The following is a 24,458-nucleotide window of genomic DNA, read 5'->3' on the forward strand; positions in this document are numbered from 1 at the left end:
TGGGGCTGCAAGTAAGTGCTGTCGCTGTCCTAAGCAATCCGCCAAGCGCGCGCACACATGCAAGAGCAACGACCACACTTCCAAAGGGTCCATCTCAGGATAAAGCTGCCGAAAGGTAGGCGCCCAATGCAAATGCAGACAAGGAGTGCAGCATATTATTTTTGTTTTTTTTTCTTGCCGGCCCCCGCACACACCAACATCAAATATATCGATCGATCGTGGCTTTTGATCCTCAGCCGTTGACTGCGGTAGCAGTTGTGCTTCAGACAAGCAGCCCAATCCCGGTCCGAGGCACTTGGCACTGTCGTGATGCTGGCTCGTTGAAAAGAGACAGGGCAAAGTATTGTAGGCATTCCAGTTCTTCATGGCGTCGTTCGGGACACCTCGCAGTGCCAACCTACATCAGGTATGTATGTACTTTAGTTTGGTAAGGGATAAAGTAGGTCCAAGGTATTGGGCAGGTGGGTATTGAGAATCCATGTGTGCAGATTGACCTGGAAATACTATGGTGCATTCCACCTCGGGCACCCACACCCACACTCGATCGTCACCATTTCCAACGGCATTGTGAAAAGCCGATACTTAGAAATCTTGTGTCTTGTGCCGGGATTTTGAATGTGGAGGTCGTGTCTGCTTTGTGGATTTTTTTTCTTTTTCTTTTTCTTTTTTTTTAGCCACGGGAAAGAAATGCTGTGCAAACGAGCTCTTGGTAATCTCGAGGAAACACAAACACTCGGGTGGATCCAATGCTGTGTCTTTTGGGAAAATAAGGGAGAGATCAGACGAATAAGGCCGGAAGTCGGAAAATAAGGTGTCGCAGGGCTACCCTCGCAAGTTTGGAACCTGAAAGCGTACTATTGCAGAGCAACGCACAAGACAACATGTCATGTATCTTCAGTAAAGTATTTTTCACATTACGTTGCAATACTACTTGGGAGGGTTTTGCGTCTGGACCTAGAACAAACGCAGTGGTAGTAATGTTACGTCCTTGTCAACAGACAGGATAGGGCAATAGGCGATAGATAGCCCTAGCCCTCCGAAACTTGGGTAGGTACCTTGAGAGCTTCAGTAGGTGACTTGAGTAGGGTAGGTGCATTGTAATTACTGTAGGTTTCCAGGGAAAAAAGTTCCGATGAATTGATTTCTGTTGCACCTCGGACATTGTTACCAAGAATAACAAAACCCGTGGGGTTAAATAAGGGCTTTGTTTATGAATGATCTGATCTTTCTTCAATGTGTGTTTGTGGCGCCGTCAAGGCATTGCAAAAAGAAAAAAAGAAATCCGCGTCAACCTTCCGCTGCTTGTCTGCCCCCCCGGAGTGGGCAAGACTGGAGCACATATAACGCCTTGGCGGCGCCAGAAAAACTTCCAAATATGGCGACATCTAGAACCACGACAAGCAACCGAAACCAGCAACGTGGTATTTTCAATCGAAGCAGTGGAGAGTCAACGAAAGGATCTTACCAAAGGTAAAAATATAACCCTTTAGAACTGCACCCAAGGCCAAGAAGTACTGGAAACCATCCGATGTCCAACCAACCAACCCAAGTTCGTCATGGGTTCTCTCAGCCCTGACGCAGGGGCCGTGCCCGACGATTTAAAGTGGTAATGCTACTCAACGTCCCACCCCCGTAGTCCGGGTTGCAGGTTTCAAAACACTTCTCGCTGGCCCCCTTGACACCCTTGCTCCAAACTCGCCTCGTCCGGGCTAAAGGATGGGCGTCTCTGGGCGGCGGACGGGATTACGGGGGTGGTCTTTGCTGTCGTCCCGTGTCTAGCCAATGAATGCCCCATCGTTGACGTTTATGATGGAAGTTTAAGAAGAATACAAGAATAAAAAAAATAAAAAAATAAAAAAATTGTAGAGGGGTGGAGAGAAATGAAAAAAACAAATGGTTTATGGCGCAGTTGATAAACCTCGTCTCCCCTTTCCTCATTTTCATCCCAAGAATCTACTACTCCGTATGTAGTCTGGATGCTCCAAACATCCGGTCAGTGCCCTTTTCTTTTTCATTGAGTATACTACCTTAGACGGACGTCGACAAAAAATAGCCTCCCCTCGGCAGCGAGCTTCTTCCCCATAGCGCGGCCAGATCTTCTCACGCCATCACGCGTACTCCGATGGTGGCATAACGACATTCCCTGCCCGACCTTGACGGCAGGCACGCAGACTAGACCGGTAGTCTCCCCGTGTCTTGGGGCTGTTCGGGGCCGGCCGGCAGGACCGCTGTCTAACCTGGGCTGGCATCGCCTGTTTGCCGCCCCAAATACACGTACATACGCACTAGATCTCTACCTACTACCTAGACCAACTCTTTTGTCCTCTTCACGGTTCTGCATGGTTGCGGGGCGGGGACAGCACAAGCATCCGCCACCGACGCCGACGCCGCAGAAGTATCTGTACCAACCTCTTGGCTCGAGCAGTGAGCGGTGCGTGGCACTTGAACCGACATAGGCACACAGCATCGACCTCTGGTAGGCTTTGAATCCTATCGCAAATAAATAAATAAATTTTGCAAACAAGAGAAAACAAGGAGGCCTGGTTTTGGCGTGACCTATCATCACGCCCCCCGTCTTTGGTCATGGCTCTGACCATCAAACACCTCAACGGCGACGCATCCTTCCTTTTGACCTTTGAGCCCCTCGTCTCTGGTCCTCGCGACCCTGATGCCGCGAGCCCTACCCCCTTCCGCATATTACTGGACCCTTGGATCACAGGGTCATCAACCATCTTTCACTCAAAGATATCCGTCTCTACTCACAAGCAGCCGGCTTGCATCTCCTCGCTGCAGGAGCTGCCGGAACCCGATCTCGTCGTCATCTCGCAGCACAAGAGCGATCATTGCAACGAGGCCACCCTTCGACAGCTGCCCGCCTCTGGCACCAAGACTTTGATTCTCGCCGAGCCAGCATCGGCCCGCGTCATCAAGTCGTGGAAGTACTTTGACCGTCAAAAGGTTCGCACAATCCCCAAATGGGGTGAGTCTACCGAGCAAGGCCGTGAGGCCCTTGTGCGCATTCCATTGCCGCCCCTGGTGCCTGGCGGCGAACCCGGCGAGGTAACCGTCGCCTTCATCCCTCAGCGGAGAGACATATCCGGTCTGCACAGCGCTGTCGGCATCACTTACCGCCCGCCTGGCACGTCTGTCGCCGCCGCCGCCGCCACTCATATCAACCACGGCGGCGCATGGCCCTCACGACCCCCCTCGGTCCGTAGGGCCTTTCTTCACCCTAGATGTGCCAGTCCCGCCCTGGGTCCTGGTCCCCAGCCCATGACGACATCATCCGTCCTCACGCCGCCCGAGACTCCAAACTCGTACCGCTCCAATGCATTCCCTCCATTCGCCAATGCCGCCGACTGCATCCACCGCCACCCGACGCAGACTCCGTTCGGACTACCCCCGACGCCCACGTCTCTCCGCTCATCCCGATCCACATCCTCGCTCCAGCTTTCGCGGCAGCTGTCGCGACTCTCGACGGCGGCGACGCAGACCCCGCGCAGCCTCTCGCTCCTCTACTCTCCGCACGGCATCTCGACGACGTCCCTCTCGTCCTACGTGACGTCCCATCTCGTCGCCGAGGCCGCCCTCCCGCTGACGGCCCTCCTGCACTGCTTCGACGCCGTCAGCAACCCCTGGTGGCTCGGCGGCAACATCCTCCTCGGCGCGCCCGCGGGGCTCGAGACCGCCACCGCACTCCGCGCCCGCGCCTGGGTGTCGGCCCACGACGGCGAGAAGGAGCTCAGGGGCATCGCCACCGCCCTGCTAAAGACGAAGCACTACCGCCGGGAGAACATTGTCGAGGCCGTCAGCCCCGCCCTGCAGCGGTACATGCAGCAGCAGCAGCAGCAGCAGCCGGCAGACGAGTCCGAGGTTGCTGCAAGTAGCCGCGCGAGCAGCCGCCGCAGCTCCGTCGTCGGGAGCGACGCGGGAGGCAGAGGGGGCAGGCCGACTGAGATCTTGGCGCTGGGTATCGGCGAGCAGGTGGTCATCTGCAACGACGGCGTGTGGAACGCAGAGGTTGCTACACCAGAGTCGCCTGCTCCTCCTCCTCCTCCTCCTCCTGAGCCCGCGTGGGCGCCCCCTCCTCCACCAACAATGCATCGTCACAAACTGATGCCGAGACCGATGAGCCCGCTTGACTTTGACCCGGCCAGCTTTGATGGGTCTGTGCCTTCCATCGAGGTCGATGATCTGCACACAGCCAGAGGACCTCAGTTTTGCCGCATATGCTGATCCTTTCTTTTCTACTGTCTTTTACCTTTCTTCGCCAAACATAAAAGGTCCGGGGATAGCACCTTGGACGACCCCTGACTGGCGCGACTTTACCATGAATTGTCTTTCTTAATATTTCCGTCTTGGCGTTGAAGGAACAAAGGATCTGTTTTTTTTTTCTCTTTTCTGCTGGTTTCTGACAGTCCTTGGTTGTTGCGCAAGGCGCTGTCAAATATTTCCCTTTGTCTCTTTTCTTTTTTCTACTACTTATGATGATACCACCCGATGCAACAACCACAGATCTGGTCTGTTGCCTGTTTTCTTGACGATATTGTTCTTTTTAGTCTCCTACGACAAGCTCCTTTACCACATTTTTTTTCCCCCTTCCGGATTTTCAGTCGGCTGAATGATATAAAAGCGGATCCATATAGATAAAAGAATACCAACTCAACTCTATCATGAGCAAGTCTCATCATGTCATCTGTACTGTTGTGAAAATAACCCTTCTGTATGCTACTCCCACACCCTGGCAGCCTAGAAACCTGAAAAGCCTGTTAGGTGCAAGCCGCCAAGAACCCAGACATATATTTCGGATCAGCAGTGTCAGAGGCATGCGCGTCGTTCTTGGATGGCGTAAAGGATTGTCCTCATGGACTCCTGATTCGTCTATTCAGCTGTAGCATGAACGCAGTCCACTTGACGAGTCTTAATATGGTAGCCAGACAACAAAAAAAAAAAAAAAAAAAAAAAAAAAAAAAAAAGGAGAAAATAAAGAATAATACTACAAATTACCCAGCATGATGGGCCACTGCTCTTGATGGTCCCCCCCTTCATCATTTTGGCTCTTTTGCTTTGGTATTTTATTCGGCAGTCTCAAATTTCCCTACCCCCACAAAAAGACAAAAAAAAATACCATCCGTCGCTTCTCAGCACTACTTGAGCTGCTTCAGAATCTCGGTCAAGAAGTCCTCAAAGCTGAGCGTGATGTAGCCGTCCCGGTCGTCATCGTAGCGCTTGAAAACGTCCGTCATGCGCTTGAGAGAGATGCAGCTCTGAACAAACAGGTCAAAGCTCATGGAGCCCTCGCCGCGCTTGTCGTACGTCCTAAATAGCAGCTCGGTGAAGCGGTCCGACAGCCGATACCGGAAGGCAACGAGCGCATTGCGGAACTCGTCAAGGCAAATGTTGCCGGAACGGTCCGTATCGAAGCGGTCAAAGAGCGTACGCCAACTGGCCAGGAACGACCAGAGGCCGCAGAACTCATCGAAACCAATGGTACCGGAGCGGTCGGAGTCGAACATGCGAATCATCATGCGGACCGTGTGCGGGTCAAAAGCTGTCCAGTCTCCGTTGACGAGGGCCGCCGAGAGTTCCCTTTCAGAGAGCTGGCCGGTACCTGTCAGGTTGGGGTCAGTACTATGATCCTCTTCCTGCTATTTACTTGACGGTCACATGTTGGCGCAATGGGCAGCTTACCGTCCTTGTCGACTGCCCTGAACAACGGCCTCAGGGTAGGATCGTTGCCATCTCTGGTCTCGGGTGGTGCAGGACTCGGCGGGGGACGGCTGGTTGCCGGCGGGCGCTGCTGTGTCGCGCTACCAAGAGGCCTCTGCTCGGGCCGTGGAGGAACAGGCTTGTTCTCATATCGGCTTGGTGGGATCTGCGGCTGGTAGTATTGGGGGCTTGCCTGGGAAGGAGACGGAATTTTCTGGCTGCTGCCCTTCTGTAAAGTTGTTGCAATTGTCAGAAAGTGCTTCAGATACGCTTGCAAGAGCATGCAAGCGCGGAGGCGCAAAAGTTAGACCGCTATCCTTACCGATTCGGGCTCTGCGAACCTGCGAACGGGTTCGGTTCCTCAGAGTTAGTAAAGTGGACTTGTGTTCCAGGGCTAATTGTCGCGTTTTGGATTGCCGTTATGCTACATGGAGGACTTACCTGGGAAGCTCGTCCGGGTTGTAGGGTCGGTTGTACGCCATATTTTTAGAATCTTCGTGGTTTGGAATAAGAAATCGACTTTATGATGGTCCCTCCGTGTCGCAAAACAAGGCGCGCAACCAAAAAGACGGGGTGGGGTAGGTCGAAGGGATATATGAACTTGTAACTAGACTAGCTGTAGATGCTATTTCGGCACGGGAAATTAGTTCGAGTATAGGAGGGAAAAGAGGACGTAGTAAAGAAATAAAAACTAGACAAGGAACAAGAAGGCGTCGTAATCAACGAGCTTGGAGCGCCTTGTGCGATGTCAAAGCTGTGGATATCCGATGGATAAGATGGAGGGGTTCGCGCCGAATCCTTTCGCAAATTGGCTGCTGTTGATGTGACCTGACAGGACCCAAAGTCGCGGGTGCGGGGCGATACGCCCATCTCTGCAACGGTTTCCAGGGGTCTTTTTGCTTCTGCAGAGCGACACCAACCCCACAGCCAATTCTGCTACTGTGGTAGACCTAGTTGCGGCCCTGCCTTACGAAGAAAACGAGGGTCGCAACCCGGGCATGTTCCTGACCGTAGCCAAGGTAAGCTATTTAAAAATAAAACCCAGAGATCCTTGGAAATTAAACATGGTGGCCCTCATGCAACAACAGGAGAAGAACCAACAAGATTCCTGCGTCAAAACACCGGCAGCTGTGAGGAGTAATGGTAGTAGTATATGGCGGTTAATTGGGCCACAATCAAGGCCTACTACACCAACAACCACAACACGCTTTGTGCAACATGGCATCTATCATACTCTACGAGCCTGATCCTGATTATGAAAGCGCCCTAATGCAGCTGCGAGTAAGCGCCCTGTGGAATGACTTTCCATGACCTTGTTCCCGCCGGCTGAGGCGGCACGCAGCCAAGCGGCATCAGCGGCTGTTTGTCGATGGTCCTGATTCGGTTCTGATTCTGGTTTTCATAATTCAGGAGTTCCGTCTTCCCTCCGTGATCCATCCAGCTGCGTGATCATCAGCCCCTAGTGGACGCTAAAAGGGTTGCGGCTCCGGGTGCAACCCGGCACCGGCACGAGGGACAATGGGCCAACTGAGGTCCCCACCCGTTGCGTGGCCGCCCCGCAGTTTCACAGCGTTCACCCAAGGCGGTAATACCTACGAGGATCACTGAACCGGAACCCTTCGACTTGCCTGCAGAAAGCGCAATCTTAACTCGGCTAAGGTGTCCAGAACATAATTGCAGTACTGCACTCGCTTACACTACATTCCGAATCCGAACCCCCCAGCCAAGTAGATCTGCACCACCCAGATCCGGCATTTGCGAACCTGAAGGGACAAAATCCAAACAGAACAGCAAGACGGTCCAATACAATCTCGCGGCAGCACCCGGCAGGACCCGGTGTATCGGTGTATCTAGCTAGAGCGGATCAGCCTTGCCATCCCCACGATCATGGCCGCGAATGGAAATCCCCTCCCGGATGATGATGGGGAGTTTTGGATTTTTGGTTATGGGTATGCTAAACGAAAATAAGTATAAAACAAACGAAGCCCCTAGCCAGGTGGCAAGACTAAAGAAGTGTTGAGACTGGCTTTTGGTTTTTTTTTTTTTTTTTTTTTAAGAAAAAAAAAAATTTAATTTGACCAACAATTCTAATGTGCTGCTTGCTATCATTTCTAGGAGTCTAATTTGGAAACCACCCCCTCATTTCGGTACTAGCCTCCTGGTCACTCGCTCTCTCGGCCGAGCCTAGCTAGAAGTCGATAATGGAATCGACTAACACAATTCCAAAGACCGCAGAATACCCGGTTGGGTAGCTGGCTATGTCAGACGATTTTGGCAAGTATGTGAATTTTATTTTAATCCTAGGTTTCCATGGGTATATAACCAATGGAGGGGCCAAGCGATGTTCCCATATCTGCAGTATATCACGAACTACTTTCATGAATTACTCATATTGCAAACTTCTCAAAAAGCTTGATGGCTAACTATATTAATAGGCAAGGTACGAACATTACTGCCCAACCAACAATATTCCCACCAATCTCTGAGTTTGGATCGCTCATATGTCACTGCACTTCTAACCGGTCCCTCGCCACTAACCACGTTTTCATTTTCCCAGCGAGGATCACCGAGGAACACCAGAGAAGCCCGGACGTGTCGTCACGCTGCTGGAGCGCTCCTTCTGGCAGACACTGACTGATCACCACGAGGATGCTCCCGATCGCGTCTGGGGCGTTGCGTACCGCATCAAGGCCGACAAGGTGGAAGAGGTCAAGGACTATCTAGACATTCGAGAGATCAACGGGTACACCATCCACTACACGCCCTTCCACCCAGCAGACGGATCCGGCCCGATCAGGACCTTGGTCTACATCGGCACCCCCGACAACCCCCAGTTCGTGGGACCTCAGGACCCGCAGGCACTCGCCGAGCATATCCACCGCTCCGAGGGTCCCAGCGGACTGAATAGGGACTATCTGCTGTCCCTGAACGATGCACTGAACCAGCTGGGACCGGAGAGCAGGGATGAGCATGTCGCCGACCTGTCGAGACGTGTTCGTGCCATGCAGGCGGACTCTGCGGCTCAGGCTGACCAACCGTCCCAGCATCATGACTTTCGCAAAGTCCACAGCACTGAGGAACAAGAAGAGACTGAGAAGTCTACCTAGCAGAGCTGGTTTCTTCAGGGTCAACTCCTTGCGTCGATACAGGAACCGACACGGTCCCGGGTCTCTCGTCCCCGATGGCTTTGCCGGGCTAGACCTTGGCAACACTCGGTCCTGCGGCATCCCCTTGACACGTATAGAAGCACAAAAATCCGTTCGATTTAGCTTACGCTTGCAGATCTTGCAGCCGCGCTGGAGTCAACAGATGCCTCCAGCCAGTCGTGGGAGACGGACGTGGAACTTTTAGACCAACATAGAGTCGCATAGCTAACCCATCCCCTCCGGTATAAAATATAGGAGTCATCTCAAATGAAGTCTTTCGTGTTCATGATATAGTTTTGTATAAGCCATACGGGCTGTCCACCGTGCCCTTCATGGTTGGAGGGCATAAGGGGTTTGGGTATCGGTCGCGCACTAACACAGCAAAGGATCGCAAACAACAACAGGACGGAATCCCCTGAATGACCCAATCCAGCAACAGTTGATGTAGTGCCCCACATGGTCCCGTCTGCGTTTTCTTTTGCCGACGCTAAGTTTCGCCCGCCTTTCACCCTGGCTGGCATTGGGCTGGGGGGGGGGCCGCCTTTCCAAGTTGGTTGTGATGGATATTATTCCAGAAACCTCTTCTCCGCTCCCTTCCCTCCCTCATAACCCAATTGCTTAACTCAGTATGGCCCGCCCTGGGGGTTTTGCGGGGGCATCTGTTGTTGAGGTGGTACTTGACCAGAGGGGTCGGGGTAATATCCGGGGTGGCCAGCAGCGGCTTGCCAAGCTATGCAACGGCTTTCATGTCAATGTCGCCTCCCTCTGTATCGTACATAAGCGAAAAACGATGAACCCCTCCAATATCTTTGTCGATCTCTACTTACTCTGTGCTGGTGGAGCCCCATACCCTGACATCTGCGGCGGGTAACCTCCGCGGCCGTAAGGTTGGGGGTACATCTGCGGAGCGCCATATTGTGGGAGGTGCATCCCATACGGCATCGGCGGCATCTGCGGGGACGCATAGCCGCCTCGGCCGCCGTAGCCACCTCGGAAACCACCACCACCACCACCCCTCGGGCCAGTGTCGGAGGCCTTGTCGACACGTATCGTCCGTCCGTCGAACCTACAACGAGTTCGTGGTCAGGAGAGACAATGAAAATAGGAGCAGATGACAGAGAGAGGCGAAGCTATGTCCTTGGAGAAAGATCTGTCGTCTGGGACTTGAGCTTACTCAACGTTGTTCATTGCGGTGATGGCTTTTTGGGCATCATCTTCGTTGGTATATCGCACGAATCCAAATCCTCGACTGCGACCTGTATCTCGGTCTTTGACGACGACCTGAATACCCAAACACTTCATGTCAGCTGAAAAGCTGTCAAGGAGTCTGAGAGCTCCCTTTTCCGCGCCGGTCCCGAGGGTAAACTTACAGCCTCTTCTACGACGCCATACTCCTCAAACTTCTGTCGCAGAGTACTTTCTTCCGTGTGCCAGGCAAGGCCGCTTTCAACCAGACTGTTAGTATTACTCGGGTGAAAGATGGGAGTAGCCCGACTACAACAAGGCTTTTTAAGCAGCTGGAAAGCGGCCGTGATCTCACCCGATGAAAAGTTTCGACATGATTCGATAAAAGAAAAGATAAAAAAAAAAAAAGAAAAAAAAAAAGGGTGGTGTGGGCAGCGGGCGCTTTCGTCTCTTACCGAGACTTGACTTCTGCTCCTTCTGTTGTGCGCGCCATGGACTTGGCTGCTGGTCAGCCTTCTGGCATTGGTAGAGAGCTTTTTGACTTGTTATGGAGGACGAAAGAAGCTAGTTTGGATACATGACACACATGCGCTCTAGACAAGAATGAGAGCAGACATGAAGTCTAGTATGTTCTGACCCCTAGTAACGGGCGCGCATCCAGGAGACAAAACTGACCGGCTCTAGCGCGCGCACGCGATTTGTCTGGGTGAAGCCTGTTTCTCAAGGGAAGTATCACCTTCAACTGACGGTAGGTAGGTGTACTTAGTAGACGGGAGGACTCTTGCTTGCTGATGGATGCATATATTTCAGCAGGTTTCGAGTCAATGCTTGCAAACAAAAACGTCTCTGGACCAGTAACGACGGCGGGTAGAGGTGCTTAGGGTTGCGGAATGCAGATGGGCGCTACTGTGCGCGCGATATATTGGATCAAGAAAGGACAGGATGGATGAACCATTTGACAATGCAAGAAAAAGTGAGCTCAAGTGGACAGGTTGGGTAGCAGTGAGGGGAAGGGTTGGGTCACTCTAAAGTGGCAGAGCAAACAGTGGGTGGTGGTGGGGGGGATGTTGAAGCGGTGCCTGGGTGTCCTGGTAGGTATGGACTGCGGGTGTGGGCTCCTTTTTTTTTATCTTTTTTTTTTTATCTTTTTTAATACCTATGGGCAGTGCCTGTTGTAGGTTACTGGTTGTTTGTGTCAAACGTGTATAGTATATGCGCTAGGATGGTTAATAAATGGCAGGGTCAGGGATGTGTATCTTGGTATTTGCGGTGGACTTGAAAAGCAGGCGAGCTGTGTAGTAGTTGCGAGTTGATTTGTACCCAACACTGCCACATCGAGTAAAGAACATGGCACTGAATGTTGCACATTATCGGACGGAGCGCAAAGCTCACCAACGTGCTATCATCAAGTGACTAGCCAGGGGGGTGTGACCCGTCGATGGGGTCATAGGTGAACGTGCCCACATGGATGTTGTTTGCTCTCGTTCACCTTGATCCGGTCAGTTGTCGAGTACTTTTGCTTGTATGTACAGTACCAACAGTGTTTTTGACCTGAAGCTTGGCTAAGACGTATTTGAGTGCTGCCGGATTAATGAAAAAAGCATCCCGTCGCTGCAACGCTATATCACTTAGTTAGTACCATTGTAACCCCCAACAATGATTAGCACCGGATGCGTCGGCCATGAGGACTTGGGGGCATAGAGCTCCAAATTGGCGTGTATCAGTAGACCTTAGAAATATGCATCTCCAATCAATATCGAGGACTGAGGATGTTTGCTGCAGGGTTTGAGGAAGGGAAGCATGACTGTGGCGAGCAAGGGGGGTCACCCCCCAAACAAGAATCAAACAGACGAGTTGAATGACAGGGGGCGCCTATTGGTGGCCTGCCTCCGCAACGGAGCCAAGTGCAAGGTAGGGAATCATCCGCAACAGTCCAAACCCATCGGTCGGTGACTGACAGACAGCTTTTGGTGGTAGCAGCTATAGGCTAATCTTGGTTTGGTACTCGATGCTGGGGGGCAGGCAACTCGGAGGGGTTCCTGTAGACCGGGTAGGTATGTACAATAGCAACTAATAATAATACCTTACCAAGGTACTGAGTGAGGTAGGTACCTTATCTTACTGCACCTTGTACATATGGTCTGGCGAGCAGTGGGCAGATCGACCATTTGAAATACATGGATGTGTATGTTTCGACTGTGTGGTTAAACTGGTGGTGTGTACTTTTGTGTTCGATCGATTTGGCGTCAGTCGGTAACGTTAAGGGAATTACTATCTTTTCATCATGTGTAGCAGCCTGCCCCCTTGCATATGTGGTCTACATGCATTGATGTCTGATGTTTGAATGGTTTGCTTCAGGGATCACTGCCTTCATGAGCAAGATCGGGTAAACAATTGGTCAGTGTGCAGCAGAAGGGCGCATGATGTTCACAATGTCACGACATAATGTTGATTTTTTTTTTTTTTTCCCCTTCTGCAGCTATAACAATTGGGATTGGTTTGCTTACCATGTACTGACATGACATTGGATGCGTTCGCTGTCGCCCTTCCATTCCTTCGCCCTCAATTTTTTTGCTGGGCTGCTGCAAGGGCACGAATCGCGGCTGGTATGCTCCGCCAGACCAACATGAATGAATGGTGAATGGGACGGGTGGTGATTGACTAAAATACAACCCCAGATTCGAGGCTTCCAACGGAGTTGTCTCCAACCAATCAATATGGTTGGGGTATAGCCCAGCCCTTCCTTCTATGCCGAGTGCATGATGGTCTGCGAGTAGTCGTCGGCTGAAAGAAGGGGAGTCTGGCGGCGATCTCTCCACCCTTTGCCGAGAGTAATGCCGTACAGTACCTATAGTACGGTACAGACCAGTGCTAAAAATGGCAATGCTTTTTTTTTTTTTTTTTTTTTTTTTTTTTTGTCTTTTTGTTCGAGTGAGCAGCATGCTGCTTTGCCAATTGCTGATTTATTCCGACGTGCTGATTGATGTCACATACCAGGTGCACATATATTGTAAAGTAGTGTTTGCAATGAAATAGAAGTATCTTGTTTTTTTTTTTTTTTTTTTCTCAGACTCACTCAAAACAACGACCAGAAAGGAGAAAGTAAAAAAAGAAAGAAAGAAAAAGTGCACACTGTAATACCACCCCACCGGAAGCCACCCCAAGTGAGTGCGCAACAAACCGTTAGAGTTGTGGGTCGCATGCACGCACTTCTTCCTAGCACCACTCTGTCAGGGCAAGCCAGGGTAGCTTGGGTAGCTTTTTTGCTACCATATGTACCTGGGCACTATGCCTGCTTACCATGCATTTGTTCCTACTATACTCCGTTGTTTCGTACCTCGAACCACTCTACTGCTAGTACTACCAGCAAAACCATCGAGTGAAACCTGGAGCGCAGGGAAAGCTATTCTGGCTCTAGCTTCTGCTGCGGCTGCAGGAATATTGAGTCATCCAGTAAAGAGAGTCCAGGTACTATATGTGAGATTCCGAGCAAAAACGCGAACTCATCCACTCCACCATGACTAATTTTCATGACAATTGACGGAAGAAAGCGGCCGCCGAAGCACAACTTGGTTCCCAAATAGTTCTTGCAGGGTCCAGTAATATCCAAAAGTTCATTTCAGGGCTGCAAAACCTACTACTACCGGGAATAGGTTTTGTTCTTGATTCAAATACGGCACCAAGGGTGGTATTTGTTGTCAAAATCAGGGAAGCTTGGGATGAGATAGGTGCCTTATCCAAGGTAGCTACCGTAGCTGTCTGCCGCGTACCAGCTTGAAGGAGTAATGGGTAGCAAATTCAGGCAACATACTTCATAAATATGCACACGATATCCGTGGTATCTTGTGGGCGCATGACCCGCATGTACCCACCGGGCTCCTGATAAAATCCATCTTGTTTATCGCACCCACCAGACCTTACTGTAAACCACAGAGCCATCATAGACGACATCCTTTCTACTACATTCAGCATTGAGAATTCCCACACGCGATGCACTTGCAACCAAGCCCTTTGGTTTTGTTGATATCTACCCAAGCTTATTTCCTATCAAAGACTTACTATGAGCTGATAGTATACTGAACCTTGGTCCCCGGTATGTTCTTATACTTTCAGTACTTTATTTACGTGGTATTTATTTTTATTGCCTGGTGTATGCTCCTCTCCTCAAGCTAGCCAAACAAATACCCCACCTCCACCCACTGACAAGGAATACGTACCACCTTCAAGCACAAACCGCCCAGCCCACAACTCCAGACATGGATTTAGCCGCATTGCAACCCAAGCACGCACCCCCACACACTCTCTTACCTCTGACCGATATTCTCTGACACCATGTTCCCCTGGCTCCTTACTCACCTTAGCTCTCGTATTTTCTTTTCTTTTTTTTTTTTTTTTTTTTCTCTTCTCCCGCCAGCCATCATGCTTCGTCCGATGTCTTTCTTTCATGGTCTCATTTCTCGAGCTTTCTCATACACGACTAGACTGCAGTCCATAGGGTGAAACAGGTGTGTTGCCTGAGGTTTTGTGCCGTGACGCTCTGATGGTATGCGAGGCCTGTATCACCTTGAAAATCTGATTGTTCGGCATGTTGGTGACTATGCTGATTGTCCTCAAAAATATGGCAGTATTTCAACCTATTTGTGTTGGAAAATATGCGTGGCTGCATGATTGTCTTGGGAACTACTCACTCTAAATATCAGTTGGTGAGACTGAAAGCTGGCGACTGTCCTACAATATACATGAACAAAAAGCTGGAATAACTTGTTCACTCAAGTACTGATCGTAGGTAAGGTACCTAGCCAATTTCAACATCCATTGCATACCTGACAAATATCGTGGTTTGCAGCACGATTTGAGAACAGCCGCGATTTGTCAGGGCAATTGAATGTTCCCCATTGATGTTGCTTTTTCACTGTGTACAGGTTGGCTCCGTCTTGGCTCGGTGTGCCGGCAGACCTCCGAGAGAGACCCACTGCAAGACCTGGCGAGAGCCCTTGCTGCATGCATACATCCAAAAACGGCAATACAAATTTCTCGGTAAGGTAAGGTACGATATAGGCAGGTTAAGCTATGAGAGGCAGGCATATATCAGGTAAATCCTGCCTCTGTTGTACGTTTACTAGCTCCCGAGTCCACGAATTTCTGAATTTACTATGGCACTGTCCTATTTGCAGCCACTTTGGTCACGGGCGCTGGGTTTCCTCCGTCAACACAGCATCATGGCGAACCAGCCGCGCACAATGGCAACCAGATTGCACCTCTAGACCAGATACCCGAGGGGTCGATCTGTTTGCCCCAACCACCTACCTAACCTGGGCATCGTTGCTCAAATTCCAACTGTCTTGCAAATACGTGCAAGCCCATCCTCGCTGGCTTTGCTTTCTTTATGTTTGATCACTTCAATTCTCAAATGGATCTGGAAATTACGTCTCCCTGCCTAGGTAACCAGACATGGCCACGGACGCCTGCAGTCCCCAGTCCAAGGTTGACAGATGGTTGAACCAGCTTATCCTTCGACATGTCTCTGGTCACAGTTCGCCACTCAAGGTATTGCGCAGAAGACATCAACGCAAGGGCCAAGGCCCCTACAGGGATAAGAGTCCGAATCAAGAACTGAACGTCTCAACGGCTCCGAAGAGGGTACATGATGATCGTGGCCAGTGTGGAGATTCAGTATGCCAAGACAAAATGATCGAGATTGAGAAATGGATCTCGAAAACGGTGACGAGCCCGGGTCAAACTCGACAGCGCCCTTCTAGTCATATATCTGGTAATTCCGCCTCGCAAAGCCCTCAAAAGCCCCCACAACGACGACATAGTAGGGACTATCACATCTCGACTGGGAATCTTGGTCACAAGCGCAAGAGGTCACCGTCCGAGGCTAGTTGTGGGAGCAGACCAAAGCAGCGCATCCAAAGATCATCCCAGTTCGAGAAGCGGCCTCGGCACAAGACTCGCGAAGATCGATACGATATGCACCACAGCAAACATCATCCACGAAAGGTTACCGAAGCCAGAGCCGATGGCAACATGGACAGGGATAGACAAAGGTCCAGGAAGGCCGCCTTATTAAAACCTTCGCGTGGTGTGGTGGCCAAGTTTACATCAGATGCTATCCTTAGCGAGCGTGTGACTGTAAGCTCGCCCAGGAAGAATCGAGGGTTAACATGCATGATAGCTGATTTGTACACCAGACACATCCAGGACCAGGACTGTTTGGCAAGTTCAATGCTATCAAGCGCCCCCGTAGGTTCAAATAGATCGCCACTCATTATTTGCTCCATCCTATGAAGTACTTGGATCATACTGATCTGACCGGTATCCAGTTGTTGACCTTGAATTCCATGACATGAATTTTCTGAAAGCTCCGTATGAGGAGCTGAGTGCCAAAAACGCATCTCGTGCTCGTGTACGCGAGAAGAATCGACAAGAAAGGTTAAACGAGGAGGTGTCAGCATTCTTCACAAAAGCAGCCCCTGTATCTAAAGGGCCACACCATTACCACCATAGGCCAACGACGTCGAATGAATATTGGACGATGCCGGACCGCCTTTCTGCCACAAGATCGGATTTATATCCATCTCAATCACGCCATGGAAGTGCAGGCAGAACACCAGTACGGAATGTGAATAAACATCCGAGAGGGAGTTCCGGTGACAGTTCCTCGCCTCTCAAACAGGAACTGCTGCAGAGGTTAGAGCAGATAGGGTGCCCTGATCAATGCAACGCAAACTCTTTACTCACAGGCAGCTCCTCCCTGGGCAAGATTACACGATCAATCATAGAGACAGGAGTCCTTGACGGCACTGTATTTCCACGACGGTCAAGCTTCGCACAGCCCTCAAATCACCAAAATCTTGATTGTGATGCATCTTTGCTTCAACCTGCAACAAACCCTGATCTTTCCACAATGACTATCAACATATGGAATCATCCACGACAGCTGAAGAAGAACCAAGACCTGAAAAATTTTCCAACCCAAGTTGTACCACCGCTGCCGGTGCCAACTGCACAAAAGGGCCCGAGCCCAATGAAGCAAGCACATGTCTTGCCTTCAGAAGAAGAGCTTTCGGTTGATACGCAAGGCTGTACAAATCTCCCCACTTGTTCCATAAAGTCACTGCCGTCAAGCATACCTGCCCGTCCCCAGCCGCCCAAGTCCCGACTTGTTCAGATACTCCAGAAAGCGGCCGATAACTTTGCCCTGTCCCAGCCACATGAAAACCCGGGCGGACAAGTGATCACTGAATTGCAAGCAGATCAAGGGTTACGTTCGCCAATCCTTCAGCCGTCGCTCTCAAATCTTCAACAGCATAGTATAGCGCCAAACGCCGTAATGACTCTCCTGCCGCCAAACCCAGATCTTCACGTTGGCTTTCCCCCGAGACACGTTGCTGACTCTCGGCTCCATCACAATACCGCAGGAGCTTCAACATCACCCCTACAGCCTCTGTCGACTAGCCGAAAGGATTTCTATGGTAATCACGCACCACGGTCTCCGTCGATGGTTCAGGAAGCTCCCCAGCTCACGGCCAACCATCGACAAAGCGGAAAGTCGGCTGATATGGCACAGTATATAGCCATGATTGAGAGCGAAATATTGGGAGTTGAACCAGATTCAAAGCCGAATGATACTGGTCATGATGGGCAGTGGGAACAAGACACCGAGACGTATGATGAGCCTATTGAACACTCGCAGGATGGCTACATTACTGGCCGATTTACGAGAAGCGGCCTCACCCTGCCTTTGGCAGTTGAAGAGGAAACTGGACTCTCAATGGTTGACTTTTGGACGAGAAATCCTTTCGTCAATTAATGTTGTTTTGGCTTCGCAATCCCTGTTGGACATGATATGGGAAGCAAATAAGGAGATATTGCATCAAGCATGGCGATGCCAAGAACCTGAATATATATATATATTCCCGAAGCTGCTCCTAGCCTTGTGGAATTTAATCCTATTTCTTGCGCAGACATTCTTTCCAATCCATCTCATCATATGTGGACTACATTACAGGTTACTGGTCTGCTGGATCTGCTGGCGAGAGCCCCATGTGCTTGGCCAGCGGCTAAAACATAAAGTGAACTCGCATATAAATACTCAGTGACTGTGAAGTTTAGTGAATTCAGATATGGGATCAACTATCACATCCGTCTTGTAGCGGCGTGGGCTGAATGCTATGCTATATTGAGACATTGAAGCTCGGAGAAAGGCAACCGACATTTGAAACTCAAAGATGGGTGAGGAGCACCTACAGGATAGCACGTTGTCCGCATGATCGTACCTTCCATTTATCAAATCTCAACTCCTCGAAAACAACCGCCCCGCGAGCCCTGTCGCAATAGACCCTGCCAAGTTGCCCGTTGAGAAAGCGCTGCCGGCCAGGTTGGATGCCTGGCTGAACTTGTCGCAACGGGAGAAGGCGAGCGAGTTGGTAATGGTGAGCACGAGTGCAATGGCTAAGTTCAAGTCAGCGTCGAAAGGATCTCCAAAAAAAAATAGCACCCAAGGCCCCTTTTTTGTGTTTTGGTTTTGTAACTCACCAACAAGCGGCAGCCATATGAACTTGAGTCGCACGAGCGCCAAGACGGCCAGGCCGATCCAGAGGAGCGGCTGAGCGTAGATGGCGAGCCAGAAGAAGCGGCTGTCGGTTGGGTTGACGGTCTTGGTGCCAGGCTCGCTGCTCTCAAAGACCCAGTGCGAGTCGCCGCTCTGGGGGTCGACCTCGTTCCACCAGCGCAGGCCGACGAGGCGGCGGCCGGCAATGTTTTTGAGGTAGTAGAAGTCGGCGGCGAGGAGGAGGATGGTGATGATGAAGATCATAACCATGTTATCTATAAAAATGAGGCCAAAAAGGTACACGAGCAGGCTTGCTGTGGGCCAAATGAGGTCAGTCTTTGTGGTCTAGTACGGAGTCCATGTTTGTGTATGTGTGTGTGTGTGTGTGTGTGTATGTCTGGCCTGGCCTGGAGACAACTTACCAACTCTAAAAGCGAGAAAGGTCAACAGCGTGATGGGGTGCGAGCTTAACCTCCAGCTCAAGGAGCCCGCGGCGGGCTGCTGTTGTGCTTCCATCATCTGGGACAGGTCTGGTATAGGTGCCGATCAAAGTGCTTGTGTCTTTTCAGGCAGCCAGTTGAACAACTGACGATGAAAACCTGCAAGGCCTCCTCCTCTTGAAACGGAGATTGTGCGATCTCAGTACACGCAGCCGAGATGGAGTAGCTTGCTGGCAGTGGTGGGAACGGGTGGAAGCTGTTTCGGAAGCTGGGTATAGAGGATTTGTGTCTTTTCGTCGTCGATCAATTGCGCCGAGCTTGTTTGTCGTAGCTTCCGCAAAAGAACGCTGGCGTCAAGGGATATCGTGAGAGCTGCCGCGCGTTTGGTGGGCAGGCAATTGTGTCCAAGTAATCAATGTGTAACGGCAGTCCTTTGGAGGTTTGTTGGGTTAGAAACTGTTAGTTACTTGCGCTGGCTCCTGACGCGTGGTCAATATGGCGATGTGGCTGACGCATGCTCAAGGGTTAGGGTTGGCTGATCGGTTGGTTGACGGCGAGTCTGCGACTCGGCTATGGCCTGCATGCAGTACTTTCCTGGAGGGAACTACTGCATATTAATTAATGTCTAGCATGCTGTAAACTTTAGCCAAAAACAAACCTCAGCTTGGGAAAAGAAAAAGTCATCAATCGTCGACATTTTGTCACATTTCCCCGGTGTCAGCGACGCCTGTAGTCCTTATCACGATGGCTCCAACTTCACTTCTTCGCAGAGCGCTATTCTATGGTAAAGCCGCAACATTCTCTTCTCCTCATTCCGCATGGTCTATGCCGAGCGTCTGATAAACAGCTTGACTAAGAAAATGTCGCCGGGTTGCTTTCTCGCACAAAGTCCCGGCATCATCCCCAAAACACATCGCAAAGTCCTTGACTCTAAAATCAGACAATGTGACCTACGACCTCGAGGACTCTGTGTCTCTTGCCAGCAAGGATGCCGCACTTGAGAGCCTGCTCCGTCACCTGAAGTCACTAGACGGGCGGCCGCAGTCCATCCGTGAGGTTGCGGCGCGCATCAACCCTATCCACACTGCTCAGGGCAGCAGGGAACTCACCGCGCTGGCTGCGCTCCCACAGGTGGACGCCATCCTCCTCCCCAAGGTCGACTCTAGCTGCGACGTAGTGGAAGCCGCGCAGATGGTCGACATGGCAGATGTGAAGCGGAGAGACGCGTTTGAAGTGCTGCGGCAAAGGCAGACCGGTCGGGGCGGCACCGTCAACAGCCGCCCTGCCAGTGGCAACTACCGGCGCATCTCGCTAATCGCCCTCGTTGAGTCTGCCCGGGCCATCGAAGACCTCCGCGAGATCTGCACCGCGCTCCATGGTAGAAAGTCTGACTCGGGCGAGCTGCTGGCTCAGCTTTCCGGGCTCGTGTTTGGCGCTGAGGACTTTGCGCGGGACTTGAGCATCACGCGGACGCCGTCCCTGGCCGAGTTCCAGTACGCTCGCAGCAGGATGGTGACGGCGGCCCGGGCTTACGACGTCCCGAGCATCATCGACCTTGTCTGCACCGCCTACAAGGAGCCTGCCCGGCTCGAGGAGGAGTGCCGGAACGGCAGGGGTATGGGTTTCAGCGGGAAGCAGGTCATACACCCGGGGCAGCTCGAGACGGTGCATAGCTTGTTCGGTGTGGCGGATGCGGAGGCCGAGTGGGCTGTCCGGATATTTGTTGCCAACGCCAAGGCCGAAGCCCAAGGACGCGGGGCCTGGGCAATGGACAACCAGATGATTGATGCTCCGGTCATCGGGCGGGCCCGGGGCCTTGTTGAGAGGGCAAGGCTTTGCGGGATAGATGTCGATGCCCTAATGGAAAAGTGGAAAGATCAGAAGCCCGAATAGCTAATCAGCACGTGTTAGCTACGCACTCCTGGCTTACAGGGTTTTAAATACTTTCATCAGCGGAAAGCCACATGTACGGTACAGGTGAAACAATGTAGACTAAATCGATATACGGAGGCTCAATTTGATAAGCCCCCCCAGGTGGCGGCCTTCTGGGGGATCGGGACCGGGCCCCACATATAGGTACCAAGTCAAATATACAACATAAACAATAAATCCCCTAGCCCAAAACAAAGAAAATCAGATTTCTACACGAAAGGAAGGCCGGATACGATCCACGACGCAAAGCACAACTTTTCTTTTTGGTGGTGTGCAAGGAAAATTAAATGGATCCACAAGGGGACACTTCAGCTAGACTCCAGAAAGACCAAACCCCATGTTAACATGCCGCTAAAACAATCAAACCCACACTACTTGGTCGTTACACCCCGCGCCCTCTCGATCGCCTGATCCAGCTGCCTCTCCTCGTCCTCCAGCCGGGCGATCTCAGCCGCTGTCATGCCATCCTCGACCAGATGAGCGTAGGTACCAGACATGGCGGTGTCTGACCGTCCCACGACCGGCACACGCTCACCTTCCATCGCCATGGCGGCGCCCGCAGGCCCGGGAGCAGTTGATATTGGCTGTACCACGGGCGGCGTCGACGAGGCAGTGCCGATGGCGGACGCGGACCCGACGGCGGTGTCTGCCATCGAGACGTTGGACGGGCGGTCGCTGTATGGGGCGTAATCAGCTCCTGCTGATTGTTCGTCTTGGTGATGAGCAGCCATGAGACCCGCAGTCCCGGTTGCGACCGAGGCCTCGGCGGCTGCCCCGGCGAGCGCCCCGTCCCGGTGGAAATGAGGACGGCCGTCGTCGGAATAGGGCGAGTGAGCCCCGCTCTCGGACACGGCGGCGTTGGCTGCTTCCTTTTCGGCAACGATATCGCCGGACCGCCCGCCTCCGTTGTATCCAAGCACGTGGGTGGCCTCGGCATTCCTGCGCCGCCGGCGGAGGATGCAAAAGGCAAGTGCCCCTGCTATCAGGAGGAATCCCAGGCCAGCGCCTACAGCAATGCCTGCGATTTCTGCAGTGGATAGTTTCCTGCTTGATGGTGACGAGGAAGCCGTAGGCGCTAGGCTTCCGCTGTCGGGCCGGACCGTCTGCGAGGGCATCGGATTCCCTGTAGTCTCGGTTGCTTCGTCCCCCGTTGATCCACCGGGGCTAAGAGTATCATCGGTCTCCCGGAGCATTGGTTCCGTCACGGCCACGAGCCTTGCGAAATTCACATCGCTCTTGTCCATGCGAGTCAAGGCAAAGCGCTTCGTGGTCGCGATAGGCAGGGTGCTGTCTGCAGGAGACTCTGCTTGTCGAGAGCCGATGCCCGAGTCCAAGGACAGAACAGGACTATATGTGAGCTTAAAATGTAATATCACCGGCTTGGGGTAGTCGATCTTCATGCCATCCTGATTGAGACCCAGCGAGACGCTCTCGGTAGGCCTATTCAGCAGTTTGTCCACTGCCTCCAACTGAAGACTTATCGTGACGATGGCTCCTGCTGGCACCTGCGTGCTCGGTCGAATCGGCTCCGTTCCCACTGAGATGCGTGTCAACTTGGTTACGAGATCGTTTCAGCAGCGACAAGTAAAGGCAGATAACAAACATACTTTTAACGTCCATTTTGATATCCTTGAAGCTATTCCTGCCATCACCGGTATATATGCTGACCTGGTCGCTCTGGCGCAACAAGCTGATCTCGCTGATCCGAAACGTCGCATTGGCAGAAAATGGGACCTGGAGACTAGGTTCGGGTTGAGCCTTCAAGTCGTTATATGTGAACAGGTTTGTTGTCCCATTTTGGGTTTGGGTCTTGGGGAGGCCGGTGTCAAAGTCGAATCTGACGCCCCTGGCCACGACGAGCCCGACATACTGTAGCGCGGCGGCCCCGAGGAGCAGCACGCTCGACGAGTACAATCGCATGGCGCTTCTTGTCGTATCCCTCGTCGTTGCGGCTCCAATTTGTACCTAGGCGACCGCAACGGATATAGATATGTAAGTATATCCTATCTGCTGGGAGGTGAACCTAGACTAGATCCTAGTATTCTAGTGCTAAGTTCTGGTGTATAACTTTGGTTGCCCGGTCTGGTCTCGATCTCGGCCAGAATAGTAAATGAGAAAGAAAAAGAAAAGCGTTTGACTGGCTTTTCCGCGGCCACACAAAGAGAGAGAGAGAGGAAGAGAGAGAGAGAGAGAGAGACAAGGGGTAAAATGCGAAGCATGTAAGACGAATTGTTAGTGCAACAGAAAGGGCAGTGCTGCCTGAGTGGGTGAGACGGGCTGGTGGCTGTTCATCAACGCGTGCCCATCAGTTTTCCTCCCGCCCACCACCCACCACATATGATCATCCTGGTGGCCCTTTTGAGCATTGCGGCCGGGTACATGCCCGCGATCGACCCAAAAGAAAGAACCAAAGAACCCCCCGATTTGAGCCCCCAGGGGTCCTTTCTTTCAACAAACCCACAACCCGAAAGCGGCAGCGCTAAGGTAAGGCAGCAGTCATTCATTTCTCTTGGCCTTATTCGTTTGAATATGGGACCCGCGAGTGGTTATTGTAGGGTAACATGCCGCCTGGCCCAATTTTTTCTTTTTCTTTTTTTTTTTTTCGTTTTTTTCTTTCTTTTTCTTTTTGGGAACCCATGCCTTTTTTGGGGGCGAACAAATCTCACGGGGCTGTACTGTAAGGTAAATGGGATTCTCAAGGGGTTATTTTATCCCGAGAGAAGCACAGTGAGAAAGAAACAAAAGCGGCGACAGTGAGACATGATTTATTTTAAGACACGGTCAGCAAAAGATGGGTGCCTTGAGAGACATGCAACCAATCACTGATGCCCCCTCCCAAGAGAAGGAAGGATGCGCATTCAGGTTCCAGGTACCGCCCCACAGGCCCAGGTCCGCTGCGTAGTAGTAGGCAAAATGGAAGCTTGCAAGGCTGGCGATGACTGAGCACCATCTTTGGTGATCACATCATTGATTCCATTTTGGCTATTGCTCCGGGATATCGCCTCGGGCTTTTTTTGGTCTCTGGCGGGGGATGGGCTGAAGCGGTAGACGAGTTTTATGTCCCTATAATTGAAGTCCGAAAGGTGAAATTGAGTGCATCAATCTGTTGCATTTGGCAGAGTGGTGGCAAACCAAGTTATTGTTGTTGACCCTTTCCGGGCAGGATAATCACATCAGTGTCCAGGTATAGAGTGTATGTAGATGTGACCAACTTCAATCCCCCCCCCCCTCATCCTTTCCTGTGCCCAGCGGCGGCTCAGCTGCAAACCCAAATTGGAGGATAGTCGCTAAACGGCCAGTGTGGGCTGTGCAGTGTTTAGCGCCTTTCCGCTTTCGCGTTAGGGCCCGGTTGTGTGACCGAAACCTCAGCCAGTGACAAAGGAACCCGGCTGCGGGGGGTCCAATATGAGGGATGCTTACACCTACAGTACACAAAAGAACGAGAACAAAACACCTGCACTGCAACCCTTCCCCATTGTGGCTGATGCG

At 51.7% G+C, this 24,458-nt stretch overlaps 8 protein-coding genes across 8 annotated transcripts; 4 read left to right on the plus strand and 4 right to left on the minus strand.

Annotated features, from left to right (window-relative positions):
- Nucleotides 1-2,583: 2,583 nt before the first annotated feature.
- Nucleotides 2,584-4,236, plus strand: PpBr36_00413 (uncharacterized protein; the record flags this gene model as incomplete). Its single annotated transcript, XM_029887606.1, has 1 exon — nucleotides 2,584-4,236. One exon carries the CDS (start codon nucleotides 2,584-2,586, stop codon nucleotides 4,234-4,236), a length of 1,653 nt encoding a protein of 550 aa, XP_029752479.1.
- Nucleotides 4,237-5,147: 911 nt separating this feature from the next.
- On the minus strand, nucleotides 5,148-6,191 carry PpBr36_00414 (uncharacterized protein; the record flags this gene model as incomplete). Its single annotated transcript, XM_029887607.1, has 4 exons — nucleotides 5,148-5,611; nucleotides 5,692-5,938; nucleotides 6,032-6,050; nucleotides 6,151-6,191. The coding sequence occupies 4 exons, from the start codon at nucleotides 6,189-6,191 to the stop codon at nucleotides 5,148-5,150; spliced, it is 771 nt and encodes a 256-aa protein (XP_029752475.1).
- Nucleotides 6,192-7,596: 1,405 nt separating this feature from the next.
- PpBr36_00415 (uncharacterized protein) lies at nucleotides 7,597-8,816 on the plus strand (the record flags this gene model as incomplete). Its single annotated transcript, XM_029887608.1, has 2 exons — nucleotides 7,597-7,658; nucleotides 8,267-8,816. 2 exons carry the CDS (start codon nucleotides 7,597-7,599, stop codon nucleotides 8,814-8,816), a joined length of 612 nt encoding a protein of 203 aa, XP_029752474.1.
- A 662-nt stretch (nucleotides 8,817-9,478) lies between these two features.
- On the minus strand, nucleotides 9,479-10,533 carry PpBr36_00416 (uncharacterized protein; the record flags this gene model as incomplete). The annotated part of the gene is made up of 5 exons (XM_029887609.1): nucleotides 9,479-9,585; nucleotides 9,683-9,921; nucleotides 10,030-10,151; nucleotides 10,226-10,310; nucleotides 10,496-10,533. 5 exons carry the CDS (start codon nucleotides 10,531-10,533, stop codon nucleotides 9,479-9,481), a joined length of 591 nt encoding a protein of 196 aa, XP_029750605.1.
- A 4,958-nt stretch (nucleotides 10,534-15,491) lies between these two features.
- On the plus strand, nucleotides 15,492-17,856 carry PpBr36_00417 (uncharacterized protein; the record flags this gene model as incomplete). The annotated part of the gene is made up of 3 exons (XM_029887610.1): nucleotides 15,492-16,175; nucleotides 16,235-16,286; nucleotides 16,367-17,856. The coding sequence occupies 3 exons, from the start codon at nucleotides 15,492-15,494 to the stop codon at nucleotides 17,854-17,856; spliced, it is 2,226 nt and encodes a 741-aa protein (XP_029752476.1).
- A 483-nt stretch (nucleotides 17,857-18,339) lies between these two features.
- Nucleotides 18,340-19,116, minus strand: PpBr36_00418 (uncharacterized protein; the record flags this gene model as incomplete). The annotated part of the gene is made up of 3 exons (XM_029887611.1): nucleotides 18,340-18,497; nucleotides 18,582-18,911; nucleotides 19,020-19,116. The coding sequence occupies 3 exons, from the start codon at nucleotides 19,114-19,116 to the stop codon at nucleotides 18,340-18,342; spliced, it is 585 nt and encodes a 194-aa protein (XP_029751393.1).
- A 665-nt stretch (nucleotides 19,117-19,781) lies between these two features.
- PpBr36_00419 (uncharacterized protein) lies at nucleotides 19,782-20,930 on the plus strand (the record flags this gene model as incomplete). Its single annotated transcript, XM_029887612.1, has 2 exons — nucleotides 19,782-19,821; nucleotides 19,927-20,930. 2 exons carry the CDS (start codon nucleotides 19,782-19,784, stop codon nucleotides 20,928-20,930), a joined length of 1,044 nt encoding a protein of 347 aa, XP_029752472.1.
- A 410-nt stretch (nucleotides 20,931-21,340) lies between these two features.
- On the minus strand, nucleotides 21,341-22,889 carry PpBr36_00420 (uncharacterized protein; the record flags this gene model as incomplete). Its single annotated transcript, XM_029887613.1, has 2 exons — nucleotides 21,341-22,506; nucleotides 22,577-22,889. 2 exons carry the CDS (start codon nucleotides 22,887-22,889, stop codon nucleotides 21,341-21,343), a joined length of 1,479 nt encoding a protein of 492 aa, XP_029751293.1.
- Between the last annotated feature and the right edge of the window lie 1,569 nt (nucleotides 22,890-24,458).

Source organism: Pyricularia pennisetigena, chromosome 2, assembly GCF_004337985.1.
Source record: "Pyricularia pennisetigena strain Br36 chromosome 2, whole genome shotgun sequence".
NCBI lineage: Eukaryota > Fungi > Ascomycota > Sordariomycetes > Magnaporthales > Pyriculariaceae > Pyricularia > Pyricularia pennisetigena.